This window comes from Chamaea fasciata, unplaced genomic scaffold (assembly GCF_029207755.1).
Source record: "Chamaea fasciata isolate MVZ Bird 193981 ecotype frontalis unplaced genomic scaffold, bChaFas1.0.hap1 SCAF_404, whole genome shotgun sequence".
NCBI lineage: Eukaryota > Metazoa > Chordata > Aves > Passeriformes > Sylviidae > Chamaea > Chamaea fasciata.
Window position 1 is genome coordinate 15,728 of NW_027094489.1, and position 23,322 is coordinate 39,049.

Sequence of the window (23,322 nt, forward strand, 5' to 3'; positions counted from 1 at the left end):
ACATTGGGGACACTGGGGACACTGCCAGGGCCATCTGCCACCGGGCCGAGCCCGTGTTCTCCACCTGGGGACATTGGGGACATTGGGGACACTGGGGACACTGCCAGGGCCATCTGCCACCGGGCCGAGCCCGTGTTCTCCACCTGGGGACATTGGGGACATCGGGGATGAGGGGCACAGAGGGCTCCTGGGGACACAGGTGACACAGGTGACGGCTCACCTTGTCCTGCAGGTGCAGGTTGTTGTGCAGGAACTCCCGCACCTCCTCGTCCGTGTCCTTCTGCAGTGGGGGGACACCGGGGACAACCTCAGGGGGGGCCCCAGAGCCACGGGCGGTGTCCCCAAACCCTGGGCTTGTGCTCTGCAGGGTCCCCAGGTGTCCCCAGGTGACCCCAGGCACCCAGCAGCCCCTTGGCCAGCCCCACGTCCCCAAGGCCGGGGGTCTGTCCCTCAAGCCAGGGGACATTTGTGGGTCCCAGGTGCCCCCCCAGGTGCCCCCCCAGGTGTGCCCAGGTGTCCCACCAGGGCGTAGCGGCCCTTGGCCAGCGCGATGAGCTCCTGGTCGGCAGGTGAGCACATGTTGAGGCCGATGGGCAGCATCTTCTTGAGCGTGGCCACGATGAGCGAGGTGTGCACCGAGTACCTGTCCCCGCGGCGCCGCTTCTTGGAGCGCTCCTGCTCCGAGCCACCGCCCTGGGGAGGGGACACCGGGTCAGGGACACGGGGACATGGGGACGGGGACACGGGGACATGGGGACAGGGACAGCTCCTGCTCCGAGCCACCGCCCTGGGGAGGGGACACCGGGTCAGGGACACGGGGACATGGGGACAGGGACACGGGGACATGGGGACGGGGACAGCAGCTGCTCCGAGCCACCGCCCTGGGGAGGGGACACCGGGTCAGGGACACGGGGACGGGAACAGGGACAGGGGGACATGGGGACAGGGACACGGGGTCAGCTCCTGCTCTGAGCCACTGCCCAGGGACAGGTACACGGGGTTAACCAGGACAGGGACAGGGACAGGGACACGGGGTCAGCAGGGACACAGGGTCAGGGACACGGGGTCACCATTAGGGACAGGGACAGGGACACGGGGTCAGCAGCGACCCCACAACGACGGGGACACGAGTGACCCCATCAGGACCCCAGGGCGGGTGCTGGGGGTCCCGGAAGTGCTGGCCCCCCACAGAACCAGGACCCCGCAGGAGTTTTGGGGGGTCCCAACCGCGGGGGACCCCTGCCCCCTCCCGGCCCCTCCCCGCTAACCTGTCCATCTCCAGACTGGGAGCGGCGCCCGCAGCCGAGGGGGAGAGAAGAGACAGCGTTAGGGACACTGGGACACCGTTAGGGACGCCGGGACGTTACTGGGGACATCGTTTGGGACCTCAGGATGGGGATCTGGGGGGGTAACAGGACCGGGGGGGCAGCAGGATGGGGGCTTGGGGGGCTTGAGGTGAATTAGGGGTCCCAGGTGGGAGTTTGGGGTGAATTAGGGGTCCAAAGTGGGATTTTGGGGTGAATTAGGGGTCCAAAGTGGGAGTTTGGGGTGAATTAGGGGTCCAAAGTGGGATTTTGGGGTGAATTAGGGGTCCCAGGTGGGAGTTTGGGGTGAATTAGGGGTCCAAAGTGGGAGTTTGGGGTGAATTAGGGGTCCCAGGTGGGAGTTTGGGGTGAATTAGGGGTCCAAAGTGGGAGTTTGGGGTGAATTAGGGGTCCAAAGTGGGATTTTGGGGTGAATTAGGGGTCCCAGGTGGGTTTGGGGTGGTTTCAGGGGTCCTGGGGGGGTTTGGGGTGGGCTGGGGGCACAGGGGGGCAGTTTTGGGGTGGGCTGGGGGCACAGGGGGGGCAGTTTTGGGGTGCCCCCGGCCCACCTTGGCCATCTTGCTCTTGCTGTCGGCCGTCAGGAAGGACATGTTGTTGATCTCGTTCTGCACCACGAAGTTCTGCTCCTCCCGCTTGAAGTTCTGAGGGGGGACACGGGGAGGGGGTCAGGGACCCCCCAAAGCCCCCCTGGGACCCCCCAAAGCCACCCTGGGACCCCCAAAGCCGCCCTGGGACCCCCAAAGGCCCCTGGGACCCCCAAAGCCCCCCTGGGACCCCCCAAAGCCACCCTGGGACCCCCCAAAGCCGCCCTGGGACCCCCAAAGCCCCCCTGGGACCCCCCAAAGCCACCCTGGGACCCCCCAAAGCCGCCCTGGGACCCCCCAAAGCCACCCTGGGACCCCCCAAAGCCGCCCTGGGACCCCCAAAGGCCCCTGGGACCCCCAAAGCCGCCCTGGGCCCCCCACTCACATGAGACTTGGACCAGTAGATGAAGACCTCGCCCACCATGCGGAACAGCTCCTCGGCGTCCTCGTTGGGCTCCGTCAGCCACTTGGCCCTGAGGGGACACACGGGGACACCGGGGGGTCACGGGGTCACCACCGGGGGCGTGGTCACCGTCCACAGATCGTCGCTGCTGCTCAGCGGGGTCACCCCTGTGTCACCACCCCCGTGGCCGCCAGGAACGAGGCCCCGGGGTCTGCTCTCCGTGGCCACCGTGGTTGTGTCCCCAAGGCCACCGTGGCCGTGTCCCCAAGGCCACCATGGCTGTGTCCCCATCCCCATTTCCCCGTCCCACCCTGGCCATGTCCCCAAGGCCACCATGGCCGTGTCCCCATCCCCGTGTCCCCGTCCCACCCTGGCCATGTCCCCGTGTCCCCATCCCACCCTGGCTGTGTCCCCAAGGCCACCGTGGCCGTGTCCCCATCCCCGTGGCCCCGTCCCACCCTGGCCGTGTCCCCGTCCCACCCTGGCCGTGTCCCCAAGGCCACCGTGGCCGCGTCCCCGCGTCCCCGCGGCCGCCCCCCGCGCTCACCGGCTGTTGTCCACGTAGCGGATGAGCAGCGGGTAGAGCGCGTAGAGGTCCCGGCAGAGCACCGAGAACTCGTCGCGGATGAGCAGCTCGGCGTCCTCGGCCTCGGCCTTGCCCTCCAGGCGCAGCTGCTCCTCCTCGGCCACCACCTTCCCCGCCCGCTTCCGCAGCCGCCCCAGCGTCGGGATGAAGTGAGAGCGCAGCAGCTCCGGCCGCGCCTTGCTGACGATGGGCTGGGCAAACACTGCGGGGGACACGGGGGAACGGTGACAGTGGGGACACCGCAGCACCCCGGGGACACCAAAATACCCCTGGGGACACCGCAGCACCCCTGGGGACACCAAAATACCCCTGGGGACACCAAAACACCCATGGGGACACCGAAACATCCCTGGGGACACCACAGCACCCCTGGGGACACCACAACACCCATGGGGACACCACAACACCCATGGGGACACCGAAACAACCCTGGGGACACCGCAGCACCCCTGGGGACACCACAACACCCCGGGAACACCAAAATACCCCTGGGGACACCGCAGCACCCCTGGGGACACTGAAACACTCCTGGGGACACCACAACACCCATGGGGACACCGAAACATCCCTGGGGACACCACAGCACCCCTGGGGACACCACAACACCCCTGGGGACACCGAAACAACCCTGGGGACACCACAGCACCCCTGGGGACACCGCAGCACCCCGGGGACACTGAAACACCCCTGGGAACACCGAATCACCCCTGGGGACACCGAAACAGCTCTGGGGACACCGCAGCACCCCTGGGGACACCACAACACCCATGGGGACACTGAAACACCCCTGGGGACACCGAAACATCCCTGGGGACACTGAAACACTCCTGGGGACACCGAAACACCCCTGGGGACACCAAAACATCCCTGGGGACACCACAACACCCATGGGTACACCAAAACACTCCTGGGGACACCAAAACACCCCTGGGGACACCGAATCACCCCCGGGGACACCGAAACACCCCTGGGGACATCCTGTAGGACCCACCCAGGGCCAGCAGCCCCCCCGGGACCCCCCGAGCCGCCCTCACCCGCCAGCCTCTTCATCCAGGAGGCCTCGTCGATGCCCAGGTTGTTGACGACGATGCGCAGGATGTGGCCCAGCAGGGCGTTGAGGTGCTGGCCGGTGACGTCGGTGGCCCAGGGGCCCTGGGGGGCGGCGTCGGGGCCGCGCTCCCACCAGCGGGGCAGGTAGTGGCACAGCATGGGCAGCGTCACCTCGATGACGTGCGGCATCTCGGTGTAGCGCGCCCCCGAGTCCGCCAGGCCGCCGATGTCGCCCATGAGGCGCTCCAGGTGCGGCAGGTCCGGGCACAGCTCCTCCACCCGCGACGGCAGACCCAGCACTGGGGGCACGGGGACAGCGGTTGGGGACACGCCAGGGGGAGGTGACACGGGTGACACACGGGTGACACACGGGTGACACAGGTGACACACAGGTGACACACGGGTGACACACGGGTGACACAGGTGACACACGGGTGACACGGGTGAGCCACAGGCGGTGGAGGGGGCTGACACACAGGTGACACGGATGACACAGGTGACACGGGTGAGGCACAGGTGGCGGAGGGGGCTGACACACAGGTGACACACAGGTGACACACAGGTGACACACAGGTGGCACACAGGTGACACACAGGTGACTGACACACAGGTGACTGACACAGGTGACTGACACGCAGGTGACACACAGCTGACACACAGGTGACACACAGGTGACTGACACAGGTGACTGACACGCAGGTGACACACAGCTGACACACAGGTGGCACACAGGTGACTGACACACAGGTGACTGACACGCAGGTGACTGACACGCAGGTGACTGACACACAGGTGACTGACACGCAGGTGACTGACACACAGGTGACTGACACACAGGTGACTGACACACAGGTGACTGACACGCAGGTGACTGACACACAGGTGACTGACACACAGGTGACTGACACGCAGGTGACACCCACGTGCGCGCTCGCGGGCGCTCTTGGTGCTGTACACGGAGCTGGGGTTCAGGTGGTTCAGCCGCGGCTCCAGGAAAGCCACGGGCATGGCGGCGGCCAGGCGGGCCAGGCACTCCCCCAGGGCCGGCCGCTGCCTGTGGGGACACGGGCGACACCGGGGGACGTCAGGGGACGTCGAGGGGTCACCCCCCGCCACGGTCTTGGGGTTTTGGGGGGTCCCCCCCAAGGTGCTTTAGGTCCCCCCTGAGATCTTTGGGGTCTCTCCCAAGGTTTCGAGGTCCCCCCGGGGTTTTTGGGGTCCCTCGGGAGGTTTTTGGGGTCCCCACCTGTCCACGAGGGGCCCGCGGGCGGTGCCCAGGCTGTAGATGCTGCACAGGATGCGGTAACAGGAGACCTGCACGTCGTCCACTGCGGGGACAGCGCCGTCACCGTCACCGCCGCGGCCCCGGGGCGTCCCCGTGTCCCCCCCCCAGCCCCCGGTGTCCCCGCTGTCACTCACGGATGACGTCGTCGCCGAACTGGTGCTGGGCCAGGTGCTCGAAGAGCGCGGTGAGCACGGGCAGCAGCGCCACCGAGGTGTAGGTGACGTTCTGGGCCACGCCCTTGGTGGGGGCGCGCGTCGGGGTCCCCCGGCCCAGCCGCAGCTGCTCCCCCAGCTTCTCCATGTCCTCGGCCGCCGACTCGAAGAACGAGCGCAGCCCGGCCTTGACGATCTCGGGGCCTGACTTCATCACCGTCCTGGGGACACGGGGACATGGGGGACAATGGGGACACGGGGACACTGGGGACGTTGGGGACGTTGGAGACATTGGGGACACTGGGGACGTTGGGGACACGGACACTGACACAGGGACACAGCCCGGCCTTGACGATCTCGGGGCCTGACTTCATCACCGTCCTGGGGACACGGGGACATGGGGGACAATGGGGACACGGGGACACTGGGGACGTTGGGGACGTTGGGGACACGGACACTGACACAGGGACACAGCCCGGCCTTGACGATCTCGGGGCCTGACTTCATCACCGTCCTGGGGACATCGGGGACATGGGGACATTGGGGACACTGGGGACATCGGGGACATTTGGGGACACGAGGACATTTGGGACATGGGGACGTTGGGGACATTTGGGGACAATGGGGACAATGAGGACAGTGGGGTTACTGGGGACATTGGGGACAGACACAGACACGTGTGTCCCCACCTGGCGTCCAGGGAGCGAGCCAGGATGAGCAGACAGTTCACCACGGCCGGGGCGTCCGTCCCTGGAGGGGGGGGACAGTGACACCTGTGTCCCCAGTGCCCCCCAGTCCCCCCCAGTCCCCCCCCAGTGCCCCCCAGTCCCCCCCAGTGCCCCCAGTTACCGAACAGTGACACGCGGTGCCGGACGAGCGCGGCCAGTTTGCAGAAGAGGCTGCAAAGAGGGACACGGGGGGGTCAGGGGGACCCCAAACCCCCACCAGGGAGGTCGGGGGGTCCCGGGGATGGGATTTGGGGCTCGGGGGGTCCCGGGGGTGGGATTTGGGGCTCGGGGGTCCCGGGGCCGGGCTTTGGGGCTCAGGGGGTCCCGGGGGTGGGATTTGGGGCTCGGGGGGTCCCAGGGATGGGATTTGGGGCTCGGGGGGTCCCGGGGTGGGATTTGGGCTCGGGGGGTCCCGGGGATGGGATTTGGGGCTCGGGGGGTCCTGGGGTGGGATTTGGGCTCGGGGGGTCCCGGGGTGGGATTTGGGCTCGGGGGGTCCCGGGGATGGGATTTGGGGCTCGGGGGGTCCCGGGGGTGGGATTTGGGGCTCGGGGGGTCCCGGGGTGGGATTTGGGCTCGGGGGTCCCGGGGCCGGGCTGTGGGGCGGGCACTCCCTCGGGGGTCCCACCTGGTGATCATCTCCTTCTCCTTGTTGGAGGCGTGGCCGCCGCTGCCCAGCACCTGCGCCGGCGTGGACAGGAAGTAGAGGCAGTGGTTGTGGAAGTACTGGTTGATGAGGGGCAGCAGGATCTGGGGGGCACGGGGGGTCAGCGGGGCCACAGGGACCCCAAACACCCCACAGGGACCCCAAAACACCCCACAGGGCACCCAAAACACCCACAGGGACCCCAAAAACCCCACAGGGCACCCAAATACCCACAGGGACCCCAAAAACCCCACAGGGCACTCAAAACACCCACAGGGCACCCCAAATACCCCACAGGGACCCCAAACACCCCACAGGGACCCCAAAACACCCACGGGGACCCCAAACACCCCACAGGGCACCCAAAACACCCACAGGGACCCCAAAAACCCCACAGGGCACCCAAAACACCCACAGGGACCCCAAATACCCCACAGGGACCCCAAAACACCCACGGGGACCCCAAACACCCCACAGGGCACCCAAACACCCCACAGGGCACCCCAAAACACCCACAGGGACCCCAAACACCCACAGGGACCCCAAAAACCCCACAGGGACCCCAAATAACCCCAAAAGACCTCCCAAAACCTGTAAGAGCCCCAAATACCCAGCCCCCCATGTCCTCCCCCATTTCGGGGTCTCCCCCTCCCCATTTGGGGGTCTCCCCATTTGGGGGTCTCCCCATCCCCATTTTGGGTTTCCCCCCCATCCCCATTTGGGGGTCTCCCCCTCCCCATTTCGGGGTCTCCCCATTTGGGGGTCTCCCCCCGACCTTGGCGAAGAACTTGATCTCCTGCTCGTGGGGGGATTTCTCCACCCTCCCGCTGCTGACCACGGCCTCTGGGGGGGGAGGGGGGCAGAGAACGGGCTTCAGGGGGGTCCCAGGGGCTGGGGGCAGGGTTGGGGGGCTGGAGGACTTTTGGGGGTGACCCCCAAGATTTGGGGGTGACCTCAGGGGGATTCGGGGTCTCCTGGGTGAAGTCCAGCCGAGGGCGGGGGCGATTTGGGGGCGCTCCGGGGGGTCAGGGAAAACCCCGGGGGGCTCGGGGGGGCTCGGGGGTGTTCAGGGGGGCTCGGGGGGGCTCGGGGGGCTTTTGGGGGGCTCGGGGGTGTTCATGGGGGCTCGGGGGGGTTCAGGGGGACTCGGGGGGACTCGGGGGGCTTTTGGGGGGCTCGGGGGGGCTCCGGGGCGCCCCCGGGTCCGGGCTCTCACCCAGGTGTGCGATGAACTCCTGGGCGATGTCCATCCAGCGCAGCAGCTGCTGCAGGAAGCCGAAGGCGAAGCGTTTCTCGATGGACGACGTGTCCAGCTCCATGTCCTTGAGCCCCCTGAGACCCCCCCAAAAGTGCGCGGGGGAGGGGGGGGGGACACCCCAAAACTCAGCAGCCCCTCCCCAAATCCCCCAGAGCCCCCTCCCCGCCCATCTCCGGCCTCCCCGTGTGCCCACAAAACCCCCGAGCCGCACAACCCTTGGGGGCACCCCCAGATTTTGGTTTTTGGGGGTCCCCAGGGTGGGTATTTTGGGGTCTCCCCGGGTGGTTTCTGGGGTCCCCAGGGTGGGTATTTTGGGGTCTCCTCGGGTGATATTTGGGGCCCCTCCAGTGGATATTTTGGGGTCTCCTCGGGTGATATTTGGGGCCCCTCCAGTGGATATTTTGGGGTCTCCCGGGGTGGTTTTCGGGGTCCCCCCTCACCGGGTGACGGCGTATCCGTGCAGCTGCAGGAACTTGAGCAGCTCCTGCGCCTTCTCGCGGTCCCGCGCCTTCTCCTTGGCCGTCAGCGTGTCGTAGGGCACCAGCAGAGGGTGGGAGCCCCCCCCTGCACCCCAAAAATCGGCCTTGGAGCCCCCAGGCCACACCCCGGAGCCCCCCGGTGGGGGGTCTTACCCAGGTTGGGGTCTGGGGGTGTCCCAGGGGTGTCCCAGGGGGTCCCAGGGCTCCCCCCAGGTTCCCCAGGGTCTGGGGGTGTCCCAGGGGGGTCCCAGGGGGTCCCACCCCAATTTGGGGAGGGGGTCTCACCCTTGGCCTCCAGCTCCAGCTTCTTCTTGCGGCCCCAGGTGTTGTGGTAGTTCTCGGCCAACTGCTCTGCCATGGCCTAGGGGGGATTTGGGGGGGATTTGGGGGATTTGGGGGGGATTTGGGGTGGTTTGGGGGGGATTTGGGGGGATTTGGGGTGGTTTGGGAGGGATTTGGGGTGGTTTGGGGGGGATTTGGAGGGATTTGGGGTGGTTTGGGGGGGATTTGGAGGGATTTGGGGTGGTTTGGGGGGGATTTGGGGTGGTTTGGGGGGGATTTGGGGGGATTTGGGGTGGTTTGGGAGGGATTTGGGGTGGTTTGGGGGGGATTTGGAGGGATTTGGGGTGGTTTGGGGGGGATTTGGGGTGGTTTGGGGGGGATTTGGAGGGATTTGGGGTGGTTTGGGGGGGATTTGGGGTGGTTTGGGGGGGATTTGGGGGGGATTTGGGGGGATTTGGGGTGGTTTGGGGGGGATTTGGGGGGATTTGGGGGGATTTGGGGAGATTTGGGGTGGTTTGGGGGGATTTGGGGTGGTTTGGGGGGGATTTGGGGTGGTTTGGGAGGGATTTGGGGGGGATTTGGGGGGATTTGGGGTGGTTTGGGGGGGATTTGGGGGGGATTTGGGGGGGATGTGGGGTGGTTTGGGAGGGATTTGGGGTGGTTTGGGGGGATTTGGGGTGGTTTGTGGCGATTTTGGGGGCATTTGGGGGTCTTGGGGACCCCAGGGAACGCGGGGGGGACACCGGGGGGGGGACATCCTCACCTGCAGCTCCCGGGACAGGGTGACCCCGCTCAGGTCCACGGGCTGGGGGCTGTACCCGTGGGAGGGGTCATAGGTGGCCTGGGGAGGGGACATGGGGGGGGGAGGGTCAGGGGGACTCCAGAATTTCGGGGTCTCCCTTCCCCACCCCACTGGCCCTCCCCACCTTCCCCAGGTGTTTTCGGGGTACCCCACAGCCCGACCACCGCCCAGGTGACTCTGGGGTGCCCCACGCCCCCCTCCCCAGGTGTTTTTGGGGGGTTTTTGGGGCTCCCACCTGGGCGTTCTGGGAGATCTTGCGCGTTTTCTTCTTCTCGGCGCGCTCGTCCTCCCCCTCCCGCGCCTTCTCCACCGTCCACTCCCAGGCCAGCATGGCCTTGAGGGACTCCTTGATGGGCCACCGGTAAATCTCCTTGTCCTGGGGGGGCCCCAAAATCCGGGGGGGGTCAGGGGGAGCTCCCCAAAATCCGGGGGCACCCCAAAAATCGGGGGGGTGGGGGGGAGGAGGAGGGAACGGGCTGGGGGCTCCCAGCGTGGCCTTGAGGGGCTCCTTGGTGGCCACCGGGAGGGGTCTGGGGGTGTCCCCAGGGTTTGGGGGTGTCCCCAGGGTTTGGGGTGTCCCCAGGGTTTGGGGGTCCCCAGGGTTTTGGGGTCTCCCCAGGTTTTGGGGGTCCCCAGGGTTTTGGGGGTCTCCCCAGGGTTTTGGGGGGGGTCTCCCCAGGGTTTTGGGGGCCCCCAGGGTTTGGGGTGACCCCGGTACCTTCTCAGAAAAGGTTTTGTAGGGTCTCAGCATCGGGTGGGTTTTGGCCTCTTCATCCACGGTCTCCCCAAAAGTCCAGTTGTTCTGGATCTGGGGCGGGGGGGGGACACAGGTCAGGGGGGGCTCTTGGGGGGACACGGGAGATTTGGGGGGGACACCCAGGGCTGGGGGTCCCAGATGCTGCACAGAGGGGGAACAGCTCAGGGTTGTGGGGATTTTGGGGGGCCCAGAGGGGCCGGGGGGTCCCGGGGGTGTCCCACAGGTCTGGGGGGTCCCGGGGGGTCCCAGGAGGGTCCCACAGGTCTGGGGGGGTCCCGGGGGGTCCCGGGGGGTCCCGGGGGGTCCCACAGGTCTGGGGGGGTCCCGGGGGGTCCCGGGGGGTCCCCACCTTGTCGAAGGCCCACTTCTCGTGCGTGTACTCGGCGTATTTGTTGATGAAACCGTCGAGCTTCTCGGGGATGATGACACTGGGGGGGACACGGGGGGGACACGAGGATGAGGACAGGTGAACCCCTCGGGGCTCTGAGTGGGGCTGGGGGTCTCCATGAGGATGAGGGTGGATGGAGTTGGGGGGTCTCCACAAGGACAGGTGGGGCCGGGGGGCTCTGGATGAGCACAGGTGGGGCCGGGGGGCTCCACAGGGGGCAGGTGGGGCCAGGGGGCTCCACAGGGGACAGGTGGGGCCGGGGGGCTCCACAGGGGGCAGGTGGGGCCGGGGGGCTCCACAGGGGACAGGTGGGGCCGGGGAGCTCCACAGGGGACAGGTGGGGCCGGGGGGCTCCACAGGGGGCAGGTGGGGCCGGGGGGTCTCCACAGGGGACAGGTGGGGCCAGGGGGCTCTGGATGAGCACAGGTGGGGCTGGGGGGCTCCACAGGGGACAGGTGGGGCCGGGGGGTCTCCACAGGGGACAGGTGGGGCCGGGGGGTCTCCACAGGGGACAGGTGGGGCCGGGGGGCTCCACAGGGGACAGGTGGGGCCGGGGGGCTCTGGATGAGCACAGGTGGGGCCGGGGGGCTCCACAGGGGGCAGGTGGGGCCGGGGGGCTCCCGCGGGCCCAGGGAAGGCTCTGGGGGGCCCTACTTGAGGGTCTCGACGGGTTTGGGGTCGAAGTTTCCCTCGGCGTCCACCGAGGCCTTTTTCTCGGTGCGGGACGAGTAGCTGGCGTCCACGTAGTCGGGCGGGAGCGCGCCGGCGATGGCGCAGAGACACGGCATGGCCAGCTTGTACAGCTCGGCCTCGAACTTCTGCGGGGACGGCGACAGGGACGGCGGCGTCACCGGAGCTGCGTCACCGCGGTCACCCCCATCACCTCCATCCCCGCGTTCCCCCTGCCGCCACGCCCCCGTCGCTGCCGGGCCCAGGTGCGTCCCTGAGGTGCCCCCAGGTGTGTCACCGCCCCGTCGGCCCACCTTGTGCGCCAGGGACTCGAAGATGCCCCAGAAGAGTTTCCTGGTGAGGTGCAGCTCCTCCTCGGAGCTGACGCCCATGTTGGGCCACCCGCTGGGCAGGCAGTAGTACCTCCAGCAGCGCTCGTAGTGGTTGGTCAGCAGCTGGGGGGACACGGGGGGGTCACTCTGGGGGGCTCAGGGGGAGCCATGGGGACCCCCCGCCCCGGGGCTCACCTTGAGGGGCATCTTGGCAAACTCGTTGAGGATGGGGACGTCGAAGACGAGGCGGCGCAGGAGGTGCTGCAGCATCGAGGGGCGGATGTACCTGGGGAGGGAGCGAGGGGGGGGAAATGGGGGCTCAGGGGGGGCTGGGGTTCACCTGCGGGGCACCGTGAGAACCTCGATGGCGTCACGCCGGGCCTCGGGGAGGGGACACGGCGGCCGTGGGATTGGCTCAACCATGGCGGTGGAGTTGGCCATGGTGGTTGGGTTGGCCATGGCGGTTGGGTTGGCCATGAGGGTTGGGTTGGCCATGGCGGTTGGGTTGGAGTGGCCATGGTGGTTGGATTGACCATGGCAGTTGGGTTGGCCACGGCAGTTGGGTTGGCCATGGTGGTTGGGTTGGCCATGGCGGTTGGGTTGGATTGACCATGGCAGTTGGGTTGGCCATGGCGGTTGGGTTGGCCATGGCGGTTGGGTTGGATTGACCATGGCAGTTGGGTTGGCCATGGCGGTTGGGTTGGCCATGGCGGTTGGGTTGACCATGGCAGTTGGATTGACCACGGCAGTTGGGTTGGCCATGGCGGTTGGGTTGGGTTGGCCATGGCGGTTGGGTTGGCCATGGCGGTTGGGTTGGTAGACTCCTGGAGGGCGTGGGCCCATCTTGGGTCCCGACTTGGGCTCCCACCTGCAGAGGGCCATGAGGCACTCCTCGATGGCGTCGCGCTGGGCCTTGGTGAGGGCGCGGCCGCGCGACAGGCGGTAGATGGTGTGCAGCATGGAGTCCACCATGATGGCGCGGTGCTCGGTGCCGGCGAACAGCGGCGCGCACTTGGTGATGAGCGGCATCACCGCCAGGCACAGGTACCGGTTCAGCGCCAGCGCCATCTCCGTGGTGCTGAACGTGGCCTGGGGGACAAACGGGGCGTCACCGGGGGCGGGAGGGACGCACCGCGGGGACCCTGAGGGCAAAGCCAGCCCACGCGGTGAGTCTGGAGGTCCATCCCATAGCGGGGATTTGGGGGCTCCCCGGGGCGCCAAACGGGGAATGGTGGGGTGACCCCAAATCCAGCCCAGAGGGGAGATCCGGGGCACGCCCGGGGAATATTTGGGGCGACCCCAGAGTGACCCCACAGGGAATCTTTGGGGTCCCCAGACCCATCCCACGAGAGGGAACAGTGGTGACCCTGCTGCCGGCTGAAGGGACCCCGTAGGGAGTTTTGGGGAGGCCCGGGGGGGTTTCGGGGTGCCCCTGACCGTGTCCAGCGAGGCGGCCGCGCGCATGTCGGGCAGGAACCCCACTTCCAGCACGTGCAGCAGGAACTCCTGGCTCTGCACCCCGTAAACTCGGTCCAGGAACAGCACCATGGGCGCCTTGTGCTCGGGGACGAAGCTGGCGGCCATGCGGGGCTCCACCACGTTCCCATCTGCGGGATCCCAAAAAAAAAAAACCCTCCGTGACACCCCTGTGACGGCTGGGAGACCCCCCCCCCCCCAAATCCTGGCGTCCCCATGGGGGGCTCCACCACGCTGCTGTCACCCCAAAAATCTGGGATTGTCCCCCCAGCTACAGCCGGGCACCCCCATTTCCACCAGCCCCGGCGTCCTCCAGTGTGACTGGCCTTCTCCCTGTCCCCCCTCCCCAAAAATCTGTGCCCCCCCCAGTCTATCTAGACCCCAAAAGCCTCTCTGTGTGTGTGAGTGCCCCCTCCCACAGTTGCTCCCCCAGTTTTGGGTACCCTCAAATTTTGTGTGTCCCCCCCAGCTTCGAGTCCCGCCACACCCTGTCACCAGGATCTGCAGGGGGAGGCTGATGATCCCCGCCAGGTCCCACATTTTGGGGTGTCCCCACACTTTGGGGTGTCCCCACACTTTGGGGTGTCCCCAGTGACCCCCCCCCAGGCTTGGGGACCCCTCCCCACCTTTCCCCAGCGCCGGGATCTGCAGGGGCAGGCTGATGATCCCCACCAGGTCCTCGAGCGGGACGAGCGAGCGCAGGATTGCCCGGATCCGCAGGGCCTCGCCCTTCCCCGCCTGGATCAGCTGTGGGGGGGGGGGGGGGTCACACGGGGGGGTCACACCGCCAGTCCTGACCCCCCCAGGGCCCCCCGAGCCCCCCCTCGAGCCCCCCAGGGCCGTACGTGCATCTCGGGGGCGCAGCGGCCCAGCAGGTCGATGAGGGCGGCGTAGAAGGACATGATGGCGTGGCCCAGGTGCACGCGGTTCTCCTCGGGGGGCTCCTCGGGCCCGAACCTGGGGGGACGCCAGGGGGGGTCACCCTGTGGTCCCCCACACCGTGCTGGTACCGTCATCCTCACCCCACCCCAGCTTCATCCCCCGTCCATTCACAGCTGGATCCCCGTGCCGTGCCGTCTTCATCCTCACCTCATCGCGCATCATCCTCGTGTCATCGCTGCTCTCATCCTCACCCCACCCCAATCCCATCCCAACCCCAATCCCAGTCCCATCCCAGTCCCATCCCACCCCAATCCCAGTCCTGGTGCTCACGGCCTCCTCTCCCTGCGGCCGCTGGGCCCGTCCCTGGCCGGGTCCTGGGCGATGCTCAGCGCGTCCTGGATGGCGGCCAGCAGCCCGCTGCCCCCCTCGCCGCGCAGCGCCGGCCCGAAGCACTCGGGCCGCCGGATCAGCAGCCGCACCACCACGTTGGCGTTCTCCTCCACGCTCTCCCCTGAGGGAACGGCACCCCGAAAGTCACGAGAAAGGTCCCCCAAAAACATGGACCCACGGGAGGGGACCTGGGGACACCTGGGGACACCGGGGGGGCACCTGGGAACACCTGGGGACACCTGGGGACACCTTGGGGATACCTGGGGACACCTGGGGGGCACCTGAGGACACCTGGGGACACCTGGGGACACCTGGGGGGCACCTGGGGACACCTGGGGACACCTGGGGGTGTCTCACCGTTGACAAAGACGGCGAAGCGCAGGAAGTCGAGGTATTTCTCCCCCCCACAGGGGTTCCAGCCGATGTCGGGGTAGCCCTTGGCCAGCAGCATGGGACAGCTCTGCAGGCCACAGCTGGCCAGGTACGTCACCACCTGCCAGGGGGACATCAGGGGACATCAGGGGACATCGGGGGACACCGGGGGACACGGGAGGGGACACGGGGCTGTCCCCACCTTCTCCAGGTCCTGCTCCTTGAGGGCCAGCGCCAGCTCGTTGTTGTCGATGACGGAGGCGGCCGCCACGTCCAGGGGGGTGGAGCCCTGCATGCCTTGGGGACACAGGGGGACACCGGAGAGGTCAGGGGGACACCGGGGGACAACAGAGGGACACACCCCCCTAGGGTGTCACAGACTGCCGGGGACACAGGTGACAAGGAGGGGTGGCAGGGAGGGCACAGGGGTGGCACCGGGGACACGGCGGGGTCCTGGGGGTCCCCGGGGGGTCTCACCCAGGCCGATGCCGCTGTTCTCCAGCAGGTAGCCCAGGTGGTCGAACATGGAGCGCTGGTTCTGGCGGCTGATGCGGCAGAAGTAGCAGAGGAAGCGGCAGCAGTTGGTCACCATCTTGGGGAACCGGATCTCCTGGGGGGCACCGGGGGGTCAGAGGGGGGGCCCCGGGGGGGGAAGGGGGTTCCTGGGGGGCACCCAGGGGTGGGGGGCTCACCTTGGACTCGCCGCCGCCCAGCACGCTGACCATCACCTGCATCACGGTCTCGTGCATGCCCAGAGCCCGCATCAGGTTGGGGTGCTGGTAGAACACCTTGTTGTTCATGATGTTCCTGCGGGGCACAGGGGGTCACCTGGGGGGGCTCAGGGGAGGATTGGGGGCGCTGGGAGGGGCTTTGGGGTGCTCAGAGTGGGATTTGGGGTGCCCAGGTGGGATATGGGGTGCCCAGGTGGGATATGGGGTGCCCCGGGGGAGAATTGGGGTGTACACGGGGACACAGGAGGGACACAGGGGGACACAGGGGGGACACTGGTGGACAAAAGGAGGACACGAGGAGACCAGAGGGGACACAGGGACACAGGAGGACAGAAGAAGGACACAGGGGCACACAGGGGGACACAGAGGACACAGGGAGGACACAGGTGGACAAAAGAAGAAGGATACGAGGAGACCAGAGGGGACACAGGGAGGATACAGGAGGACAGAAGGACACAGGGTGACACAGGGGGACACAGGGGGGACACAGGATGACACAGGGGGACACAGAGGACAAAAGGAGGACACAGGATGACACAGGGGGACCCAGAAGGACACAAGGAGGACACAGGGAGGACAGAAGAAGGACACAGGGGGACCCAGAAGGACGCAAGGAGGACACAGGGCGACGCAGGCTCCCCGTGCCCCCTCCGCACGCACCCGATGCTCTGTATCATGAGGTTCTCCTCCTCGGGGCCCATCTGCACGATGAGCAGCGAGCGGATCTGGCCCAGGCACTCGAGCAGGGCCGTGGTGTCGGGCACGGAGGTGGCGCTGATGGCGTAGGCCTTGGGCAGCGCCCGGCCCAGCTCGCCCAGCGCGTCGTACTGCCCGTGCAGCAGGCTGAACATGGCCCGCACCAGGGCCGGGCTCTGGATGAACGACTCCTGCGCCCAGTGCACCATGGTCTGCGAGATCAGCTCCTGCAGGGTGCCTGGGGACATCGGGGACATTGGGGACACTGGGGACACTGGGGACACAGTGACTCCTGCGCCCAGTGCACCATGGTCTGCGAGATCAGCTCCTGCAGGGTGCCTGGGGACAGGGACAGGGACACTGGGGACACTGGGGACACAGTGACTCCTGCGCCCAGTGCACCATGGTCTGCGAGATCAGCTCCTGCAGGGTGCCTGGGGACATCGGGGACATTGGGGACACTGGGGACACCGGGGACACAGCGACTCCTGCGCCCAGTGCACCATGGTCTGCGAGATCAGCTCCTGCAGGGTGCCTGGGGACATCGGGGACATTGGGGACACTGGGGACACAGTGACTCCTGCGCCCAGTGCACCATGGTCTGCGAGATCAGCTCCTGCAGGGTGCCTGGGGACATCGGGGACATTGGGGACACTGGGGACACAGTGACTCCTGCGCCCAGTGCACCATGGTCTGCTCCTGAAGCGCTGCCACCTTGGGGACATCTTGGCCAGCACCTTGGGGACAATTTGGCCAGTGTCCCAGGGCCGGTTTGGCCCGAGCCTTGGTCACCACCTTGAGGACACCTCGGCCAACTTCTTGGGGACACCTCGTGTGTCACCTCGAGGACATCCCAGGCCAGAGCTGAGCGCTGTCCCCAGTGTCCCCTGTCCCCACCCCCCTGTCCCCTCCTTACTGGGCACCGGGGGCTCCTCGGGGGGCGTCTCCTCCTCCTTGGGGGGGCCCCGGACCCCCACCACCTTCTGCACCAGCCCCATCAGCCGCTGCCGCAGCGACGTCTCCTCCTCCTCCTCCTCTTCCTCCTCCGTCAGCTCGATGCCTGCAGGGGGGGACACGGGGGGGCTCACAGGGGTGTCCCCGTGCTCCCAGAACGGGGCTCCCAAATTCCCTGGGGTGATCCCACTTCCCCTGGGGGTGTCCCCAAGCCCGGGGCGGGGGGTGTCCCCGTCCCCCCCTCACCGCAGTGGGCCAGCAGGTCGTTGTGGAAGTCCAGCAGCTCGTCGCGGATGTCCCCAGGCACGGGACACTCCTCATCCTCAGCCCCTCCCTTGTACTGCATCAGCATGTTGATCTGGGCGACACGTTGGGACACGTTGGGACACGAGGTCAGCGGGGCCGTCCCTCAGCCACCACCCCCCGTCCACCCCTCACGCGTGTCCCCGCAGTGTCCCCGCAGTGTCCCCGCTCTGTCCCCACCTGCTCCTGCGGGGGCGAGCGGAACTCGCGGGTGCGCCGGGCGGTCTCGGCGGCCGACATGGTGAGCGCCCGCATCAGGCGCCCGTAGCGCCGCCGCTGGTCCCGCTGCAGCCGCAGCACGTGGCGCTCCGAGAACGCCACGATGGCCTCCACGCGGTGCTGCAGCTCCCGCTCGCACAGGTGCTGCAGCAGGTGACACATCTGCGGGGACACCAGGGGTGTGGGGAGGGCATTTGGGAGATACATGGGGGACAGCGGGGACTGGGGGACCCCAGGAGACCCTGGAGATGGTGACGGGGAGCCCGGGGAGGGGACGCGGAGAGGGGACACGAACCCCCGTCCCTGTGTCCCCTCCCTCACCTGCAGCTTGACCGACTCCGGCAGCTTCATCTGCAGCAGCCCCTCCTCCAGCTCTTCCTCCTGCTCCTCCTCCTCCTGCCCCTCCCCGGCCTCAATGGCCTTCGTCCTCCTGGCCTCCTCCTCATCCTCCTCCTCCTCCTGAAGCTCTCCAGCCTCGATGGCCTTCCTCCTCCGCACTTCCTCTTCCTCTTCCTCCTCCTCTCCAGCCTCGATCGCCTTTTTCCTCCTCGCCTCCTCCTCCTCCTCCTCGCCAGCCTCGATGGCCTTCCTCCCCTCCTCCTCCTCCTCCTGGTCCTGGTCCTCCCTGTCCCCGTCCTGGTCGCGGCGCGGCCCGAAGACGCGCGGCTCGATCATTCGCAGCACGCGGCGCACGTCGCCGTCCCCCAGCGCTCCCACGGCCAGCAGCGCCGACACCAGCTTGAGCACGGGCACCAGCTGGAACTCCACGCTGCCGCCCACGGGGTCCCGGGCGTGGGGCCCGCCTCCGGCCACGGCCTCGGCCAACATCCTCATGGCCTTGGCCCCCAGCTCGTCCAGCGGGATGGCGGGGCTGAGCGGCGCCCGGCCCGACGGGATGCGGACGAAGCACGGCTCCGAGAAGTGCGGCTGGGGCCTGAGGCAGGCGCTGGGCCCCACGCCCGGGGGTCCGGGGCAGCGGGCGCCGTGGGGGAAGAGCGCGATGGAGCGCGTGGCCTCGGTGATGGGCACGATGAACTCGGCGCTCATGGAGGAGCGGGCGCGCTGCGCCGCGTCCAGGTGCATGGCCAGCAGCAGGTCGTAGTAGGCGGCGCGCAGCGGGCCCGGCAGCTCGGGGCTCTCGATGGCGAAGAGCAGCTGGGCCTGGTCCACGTGGCTGCACAACGCGTGCGCCACGCGGTTGTTGCCCAGGGCGCAGACGGCGCAGTACAGCCGCAGCGTGTGGCACTGGAACTGCAGCAGCTCCTCGCGCTCCCACAGCTCCAGGATGTCGATGCACCTGCGGGAAGGCGGGGCTAAGGGTGGGCAGGTGTGGGGTGGGAGCCCCCGGGGAGGGGGGGGAACGGCGGTCGGGGTGGGGGGACCCCAATGTCCCCCTGGGACGAGACCCCAAACCTTCTGGGGATGAGACTTTAGGGGTGAGCGTCCTGGGGATGGGACCCCTGGGATGGGGGGCCCAAAATCTCCTGGGGCTGGGACAGGAAATCCACGAGGCTGGGGGTGCCCTGGCTGTCCCCTGGCTGTCCCAGGCTGTCCCTGGCTGTCCCCTGGCTGTCCCCTGGCTGTCCCTGGCTGTCCCCTGGCTGTCCCAGGCTGTCCCTGGCTGTCCCTGGCTGTCCCCTGGCTGTCCCCTGGCTGTCCCCTGGCTGTCCCTGGCTGTCCCCTGGCTGTCCCTGGCTGTCCCCTGGCTGTCCCAGGCTGTCCCTGGCTGTCCCTGGCTGTCCCCTGGCTGTCCCCTGGCTGTCCCCTGGCTGTCCCTGGCTGTCCCCTGGCTGTCCCTGGCTGTCCCCTGGCTGTCCCCTGGCTGTCCCTGGCTGTCCCTGGCTGTCCCCTGGCTGTCCCCTGGCTGTCCCCTGGCTGTCCCTGGCTGTCCCCTGGCTGTCCCCTGGCTGTCCCTGGCTGTCCCCTGGCTGTCCCCTGGCTGTCCCCTGGCTGTCCCTGGCTGTCCCTGGCTGTCCCCTGGCTGTCCCTGGCTGTCCCCTGGCTGTCCCAGGCTGTCCCCTGGCTGTCCCCTGGCTGTCCCCTGGCTGTCCCTGGCTGTCCCCTGGCTGTCCCCTGGCTGTCCCTGGCTGTCCCCTGGCTGTCCCCTGGCTGTCCCCTGGCTGTCCCTGGCTGTCCCCTGGCTGTCCCCTGGCTGTCCCCTGGCTGTCCCTGGCTGTCCCTGGCTGTCCCCTGGCTGTCCCTGGCTGTCCCCTGGCTGTCCCAGGCTGTCCCCTGGCTGTCCCCTGGCTGTCCCTGGCTGTCCCCGGCTGTCCCCTGGCTGTCCCCACCTGTCCTCCTCGGGGATGTGCAGCGCCATCATCTGCAGGGGCTCGGAGCACTCCACGGCCCAGCCCTGCCGCTCGCCCAGGCGCGCGCTCTCCACGCCCAGGTACTGCGTGGGCATCCGGCTCCAGGTGACAGGTGTCAGGTGCTGGATCACCAGCCGGGGCGGGCACTGCGGGGCCGGATTCTGCCGCTCGCTGCTGAACATGGCCGCCGAGATGGGCATGATGTTCTGAGAGGAGGGGGGGGAGAAATGGGGGAGTCAGGGGGTCCCCCGGAGACCCCCGGCCCCGCCAGGGCTGCGGGTTCCTGGGGGTTCACCCTGGGGACCCCACAGAGCAGCCCCGAGCCCACCTTGGTCCACCCTGCAGCTCCTCACCTGTGCTCCCAGTGTCCCCAGCTCAACTCCCAATTTGGGTGGGGGTCCCAGCCCCTCCCCCGCATCCCCCCAATTTGGGTGGGGGTCCCAGGCCTCACCTTGAGCTTGCCCAGCTCGAACTGCAGCACGTTTTGGGTGGTGGGCTGCACAAACACCGCCGGGAACAGTTTGGTGTTGGGCTCCACCTGCGGGGCACAGCGCTCCAGTGAGACCCCCCCCCCCAGGGCGGGGCTGGGACTCCCCCCCCTCCAACCTCACCTGGAGGGTCAGGGGAGGGTGCAGCCCACCTGGAAGAAGGTGTTGATCTCCTTGCCGTTGGCAGTGAAGGTCATGAGCCCCGTGGCCAGGTCCACCAGGCAGCCGATGACCAGGTCGGTGTGGGACACGCGGGCCTGCTGCGTGGGGGCCGCAAACTCCCCTCCCCACACCATGTAGCAGTTGCTGCGCTTGATGCTGGGGGGAAAAAGGGGCGTGAGACCCGCAAAAAACCCCCCAAAGGACCCCCAGACCATGGGGAAGTTGCTGCGCTTGATGCTGGGGGGAAAAAGGGGTGTGAGACTCCCAAAAAACCCCCCAAAGGACCCCCAGACCATGGGGAAGTTGCTGCGTTTGATGCTGGGGGGAAAAAGGGGTGTGAGACTCCCAAAAAACCCCCCAAAGGACCCCCAGACCATGGGCCCCTCCTGTATTCAGCCCCACACCGTGGGGCAGGTGTTGTGCTGGATGCTGGGGGTCCCCTTTGGGGTCCCACTCTGGGGATCTCATTTAGGGGTCGGATTTCGGGGTCCTGTTTTGGGGTCCCCTTTAGGATCCCATTCAGGGTCCCGTTTTGGGGTCCCATCTGGGGTCCCGTTTTGGGGTCCCTGTTTTGGGGTCCCATTTCGGGGTCCCCTTTGGGGTCCCATTTTGGGTCCCCTTTGGGGTCCCGTTTTGGGGTCCCGTTTCGGGGTCCCGTTTTGGGGCCCCTTCGGGTACCTGTCGTGCACGTTGCCGCGGTCGTCGCCCATGGTGACGGTGACGCTGCGCACCCGGCCCAGCTCGAACTCGGGGTCGTGCTGGTGGAAGTGTGGGGTGACCCAGCCCACCCAGGCGCTGCCCGGCTCCTGCCCCGCAAACAGCCGCACCGAGTAGTAGTACTGGGGACAAAGGGACACGGGGACACCTCAGGGGACACGGCAGGGACATGGGGACACAGCAGGGGACGCGGCAGGGGACATGGGGACGCAGCAGGGGACACCTCAGGGACATGGGGACATGTCAGGGGACACGGCAGGGACATGGGGACACGGCAGGGGACACGGCAGGGACACGGGGGACACGGCAGGGGACACGGCAGGGGACACGGCAGGGACACAGGGACACCTCAGGGACATGGGGACATGTCAGGGGACACGGCAGGGACATGGGGACACGGCAGGGGACAGGGCAGGGACACGGTGACACGGCAGGGGACACGGCAGGGACAGGGGGACAGGGCAGGGGACACCTCAGGGACATGGGGACACAGCAGGGGACACGTCACGGACACGGTGACATGGCAGGGGACATGTCAGGGGACATGGGGACACGTCAGGGGACACCTCAGGGACACGGGGACAGGGCAGGGGACAGGGCAGGGACATGGGGACAGGGACATGGGGACACAGGAACAGGAATATGCGGGACAGGGACAGGGACAGACATGGGAAGGGGATTTTGGGTTTTGGGGGGTCTCGGGGGTCCCGTACCGTGGTGGTGTTCATGATGACCCCGGGGTTTGGGGGGATTTGGGGTCTCAGGGGGTCTCGGGGGTCCCGTACCGTGGTGGTGTTCATGATGACCTCGGGGTCATCCCGCTCGTCGGGCACCACGTCCTCCTCCAGCCGGGGCACGGGGGGGGGGCGCGGGGGGGGGGCGTGAACGGCGTCTTCCGGCCCTTGAACAGGAACCTGGGGGGCACTCGGGGGGGTCACCCCGGTTTGGGGGACCCCAGGGACCCTCAACACCCAGGGAACCTCCAAGAGCCCTGAGCTGCCAGCCTGGGGACGCTCAGGGGTCCTTGGGGACCCCCCGGGATGGGTGTCACCCCCTTTTGGGTCCCCCAGGGATGGCTGTCACCCCCTTTTGGGGACTCCCCGGGATTGGGGACCCCCCAGGGATGGGTGTCACCCCCTTTTGGGTCCCCCAGGGATGGCTGTCACCCCCTTTAGCGGACCCTCAGCGATCGGGGACCCCTCCTGTACCCTCAGCGCGCCCCCCGTCCCACTCACCCCCTCCTCGTCTTGCCCTTCTCGGTGGTCGCGTCCTTCTCGTTCTCCCCGCGGGGCTGCTCCCGGGCCGGGGCCGCTCCGGGCGCCGTCCCCGCCGTCCCCTTCTCCGTGCCCTCGTCCCCCTCGGCGCTGCGGGGCCCCGCCGAGCGCCGCAGCCGCTCGAACTCGGACTCGCTGAGATCCTCGGGGGGCTCCGGGGGGGGAGCCTGGGGCAGCGGCGTGGCTCCGGGGGTGCAGCGGAAGGTGGGGTGGAACTGCACCGGGAGGCTGAGGCGCAGGAACAGCAGCTCGGGGGGCGCCGCGGGCGTGCCGGAGCTGCGGTGGGACAGGCGCAGGCACGGCGGCGCGTCCACGGTGCCGTCCAGGCGGGCCACCTGCCGCGGGGACAGCGGGGCTGGCACCGCGAGCGCCGCCCGGGGCAGCCGCAGGGGCCCGCAGCATCCCGGGGCTGGGGTCAGCCTGCTCGGGGGCTTTGGGGACACGCTGGGGACGGGCGTCACCCTGTTCCGGGGACCCTCGGGGACAGGGGACCTCTTGGGGACGGGCGTCACCCTGTTCCGGGGACCCTCGGGGACAGGGGACCTCTTGGGGACAGGTGTCACCCTGTTCCGGGGACCCTCGGGGCCAGGGGACCTCTTGGGGACGGGTGTCACCCTGTTCCG

The 23,322-nt window shown here is 68.0% G+C and overlaps 1 protein-coding gene across 1 annotated transcript in view; it reads right to left on the reverse strand.

Moving 5' to 3' along the window:
• Window positions 1–23,322, reverse strand: part of LOC136305431 (ryanodine receptor 1-like) — a 59,185-nt gene that overhangs the window by 13,484 nt on the left and 22,379 nt on the right. Inside the window, 43 exon segments of the mRNA XM_066208687.1 lie at window positions 221–280; window positions 523–693; window positions 1,874–1,966; window positions 2,295–2,382; window positions 2,860–3,100; window positions 3,933–4,247; window positions 4,872–5,002; window positions 5,195–5,276; window positions 5,368–5,606; window positions 6,075–6,135; window positions 6,235–6,284; window positions 6,742–6,863; window positions 7,535–7,602; window positions 7,976–8,091; window positions 8,458–8,581; window positions 8,782–8,857; window positions 9,542–9,619; window positions 9,816–9,956; window positions 10,299–10,388; window positions 10,687–10,765; window positions 11,380–11,543; window positions 11,709–11,849; window positions 11,922–12,012; window positions 12,595–12,815; window positions 13,164–13,333; window positions 13,829–13,949; window positions 14,048–14,159; window positions 14,415–14,595; window positions 14,832–14,967; window positions 15,049–15,143; window positions 15,324–15,456; window positions 15,539–15,653; window positions 16,238–16,511; window positions 17,190–17,333; window positions 17,474–17,585; window positions 17,711–17,911; window positions 18,071–19,046; window positions 20,038–20,264; window positions 20,510–20,596; window positions 20,699–20,864; window positions 21,387–21,547; window positions 22,211–22,349; window positions 22,661–23,034. Of these exon segments, the coding sequence (XP_066064784.1) occupies window positions 221–280; window positions 523–693; window positions 1,874–1,966; window positions 2,295–2,382; window positions 2,860–3,100; window positions 3,933–4,247; window positions 4,872–5,002; window positions 5,195–5,276; window positions 5,368–5,606; window positions 6,075–6,135; window positions 6,235–6,284; window positions 6,742–6,863; window positions 7,535–7,602; window positions 7,976–8,091; window positions 8,458–8,581; window positions 8,782–8,857; window positions 9,542–9,619; window positions 9,816–9,956; window positions 10,299–10,388; window positions 10,687–10,765; window positions 11,380–11,543; window positions 11,709–11,849; window positions 11,922–12,012; window positions 12,595–12,815; window positions 13,164–13,333; window positions 13,829–13,949; window positions 14,048–14,159; window positions 14,415–14,595; window positions 14,832–14,967; window positions 15,049–15,143; window positions 15,324–15,456; window positions 15,539–15,653; window positions 16,238–16,511; window positions 17,190–17,333; window positions 17,474–17,585; window positions 17,711–17,911; window positions 18,071–19,046; window positions 20,038–20,264; window positions 20,510–20,596; window positions 20,699–20,864; window positions 21,387–21,547; window positions 22,211–22,349; window positions 22,661–23,034 (6,966 nt within the window).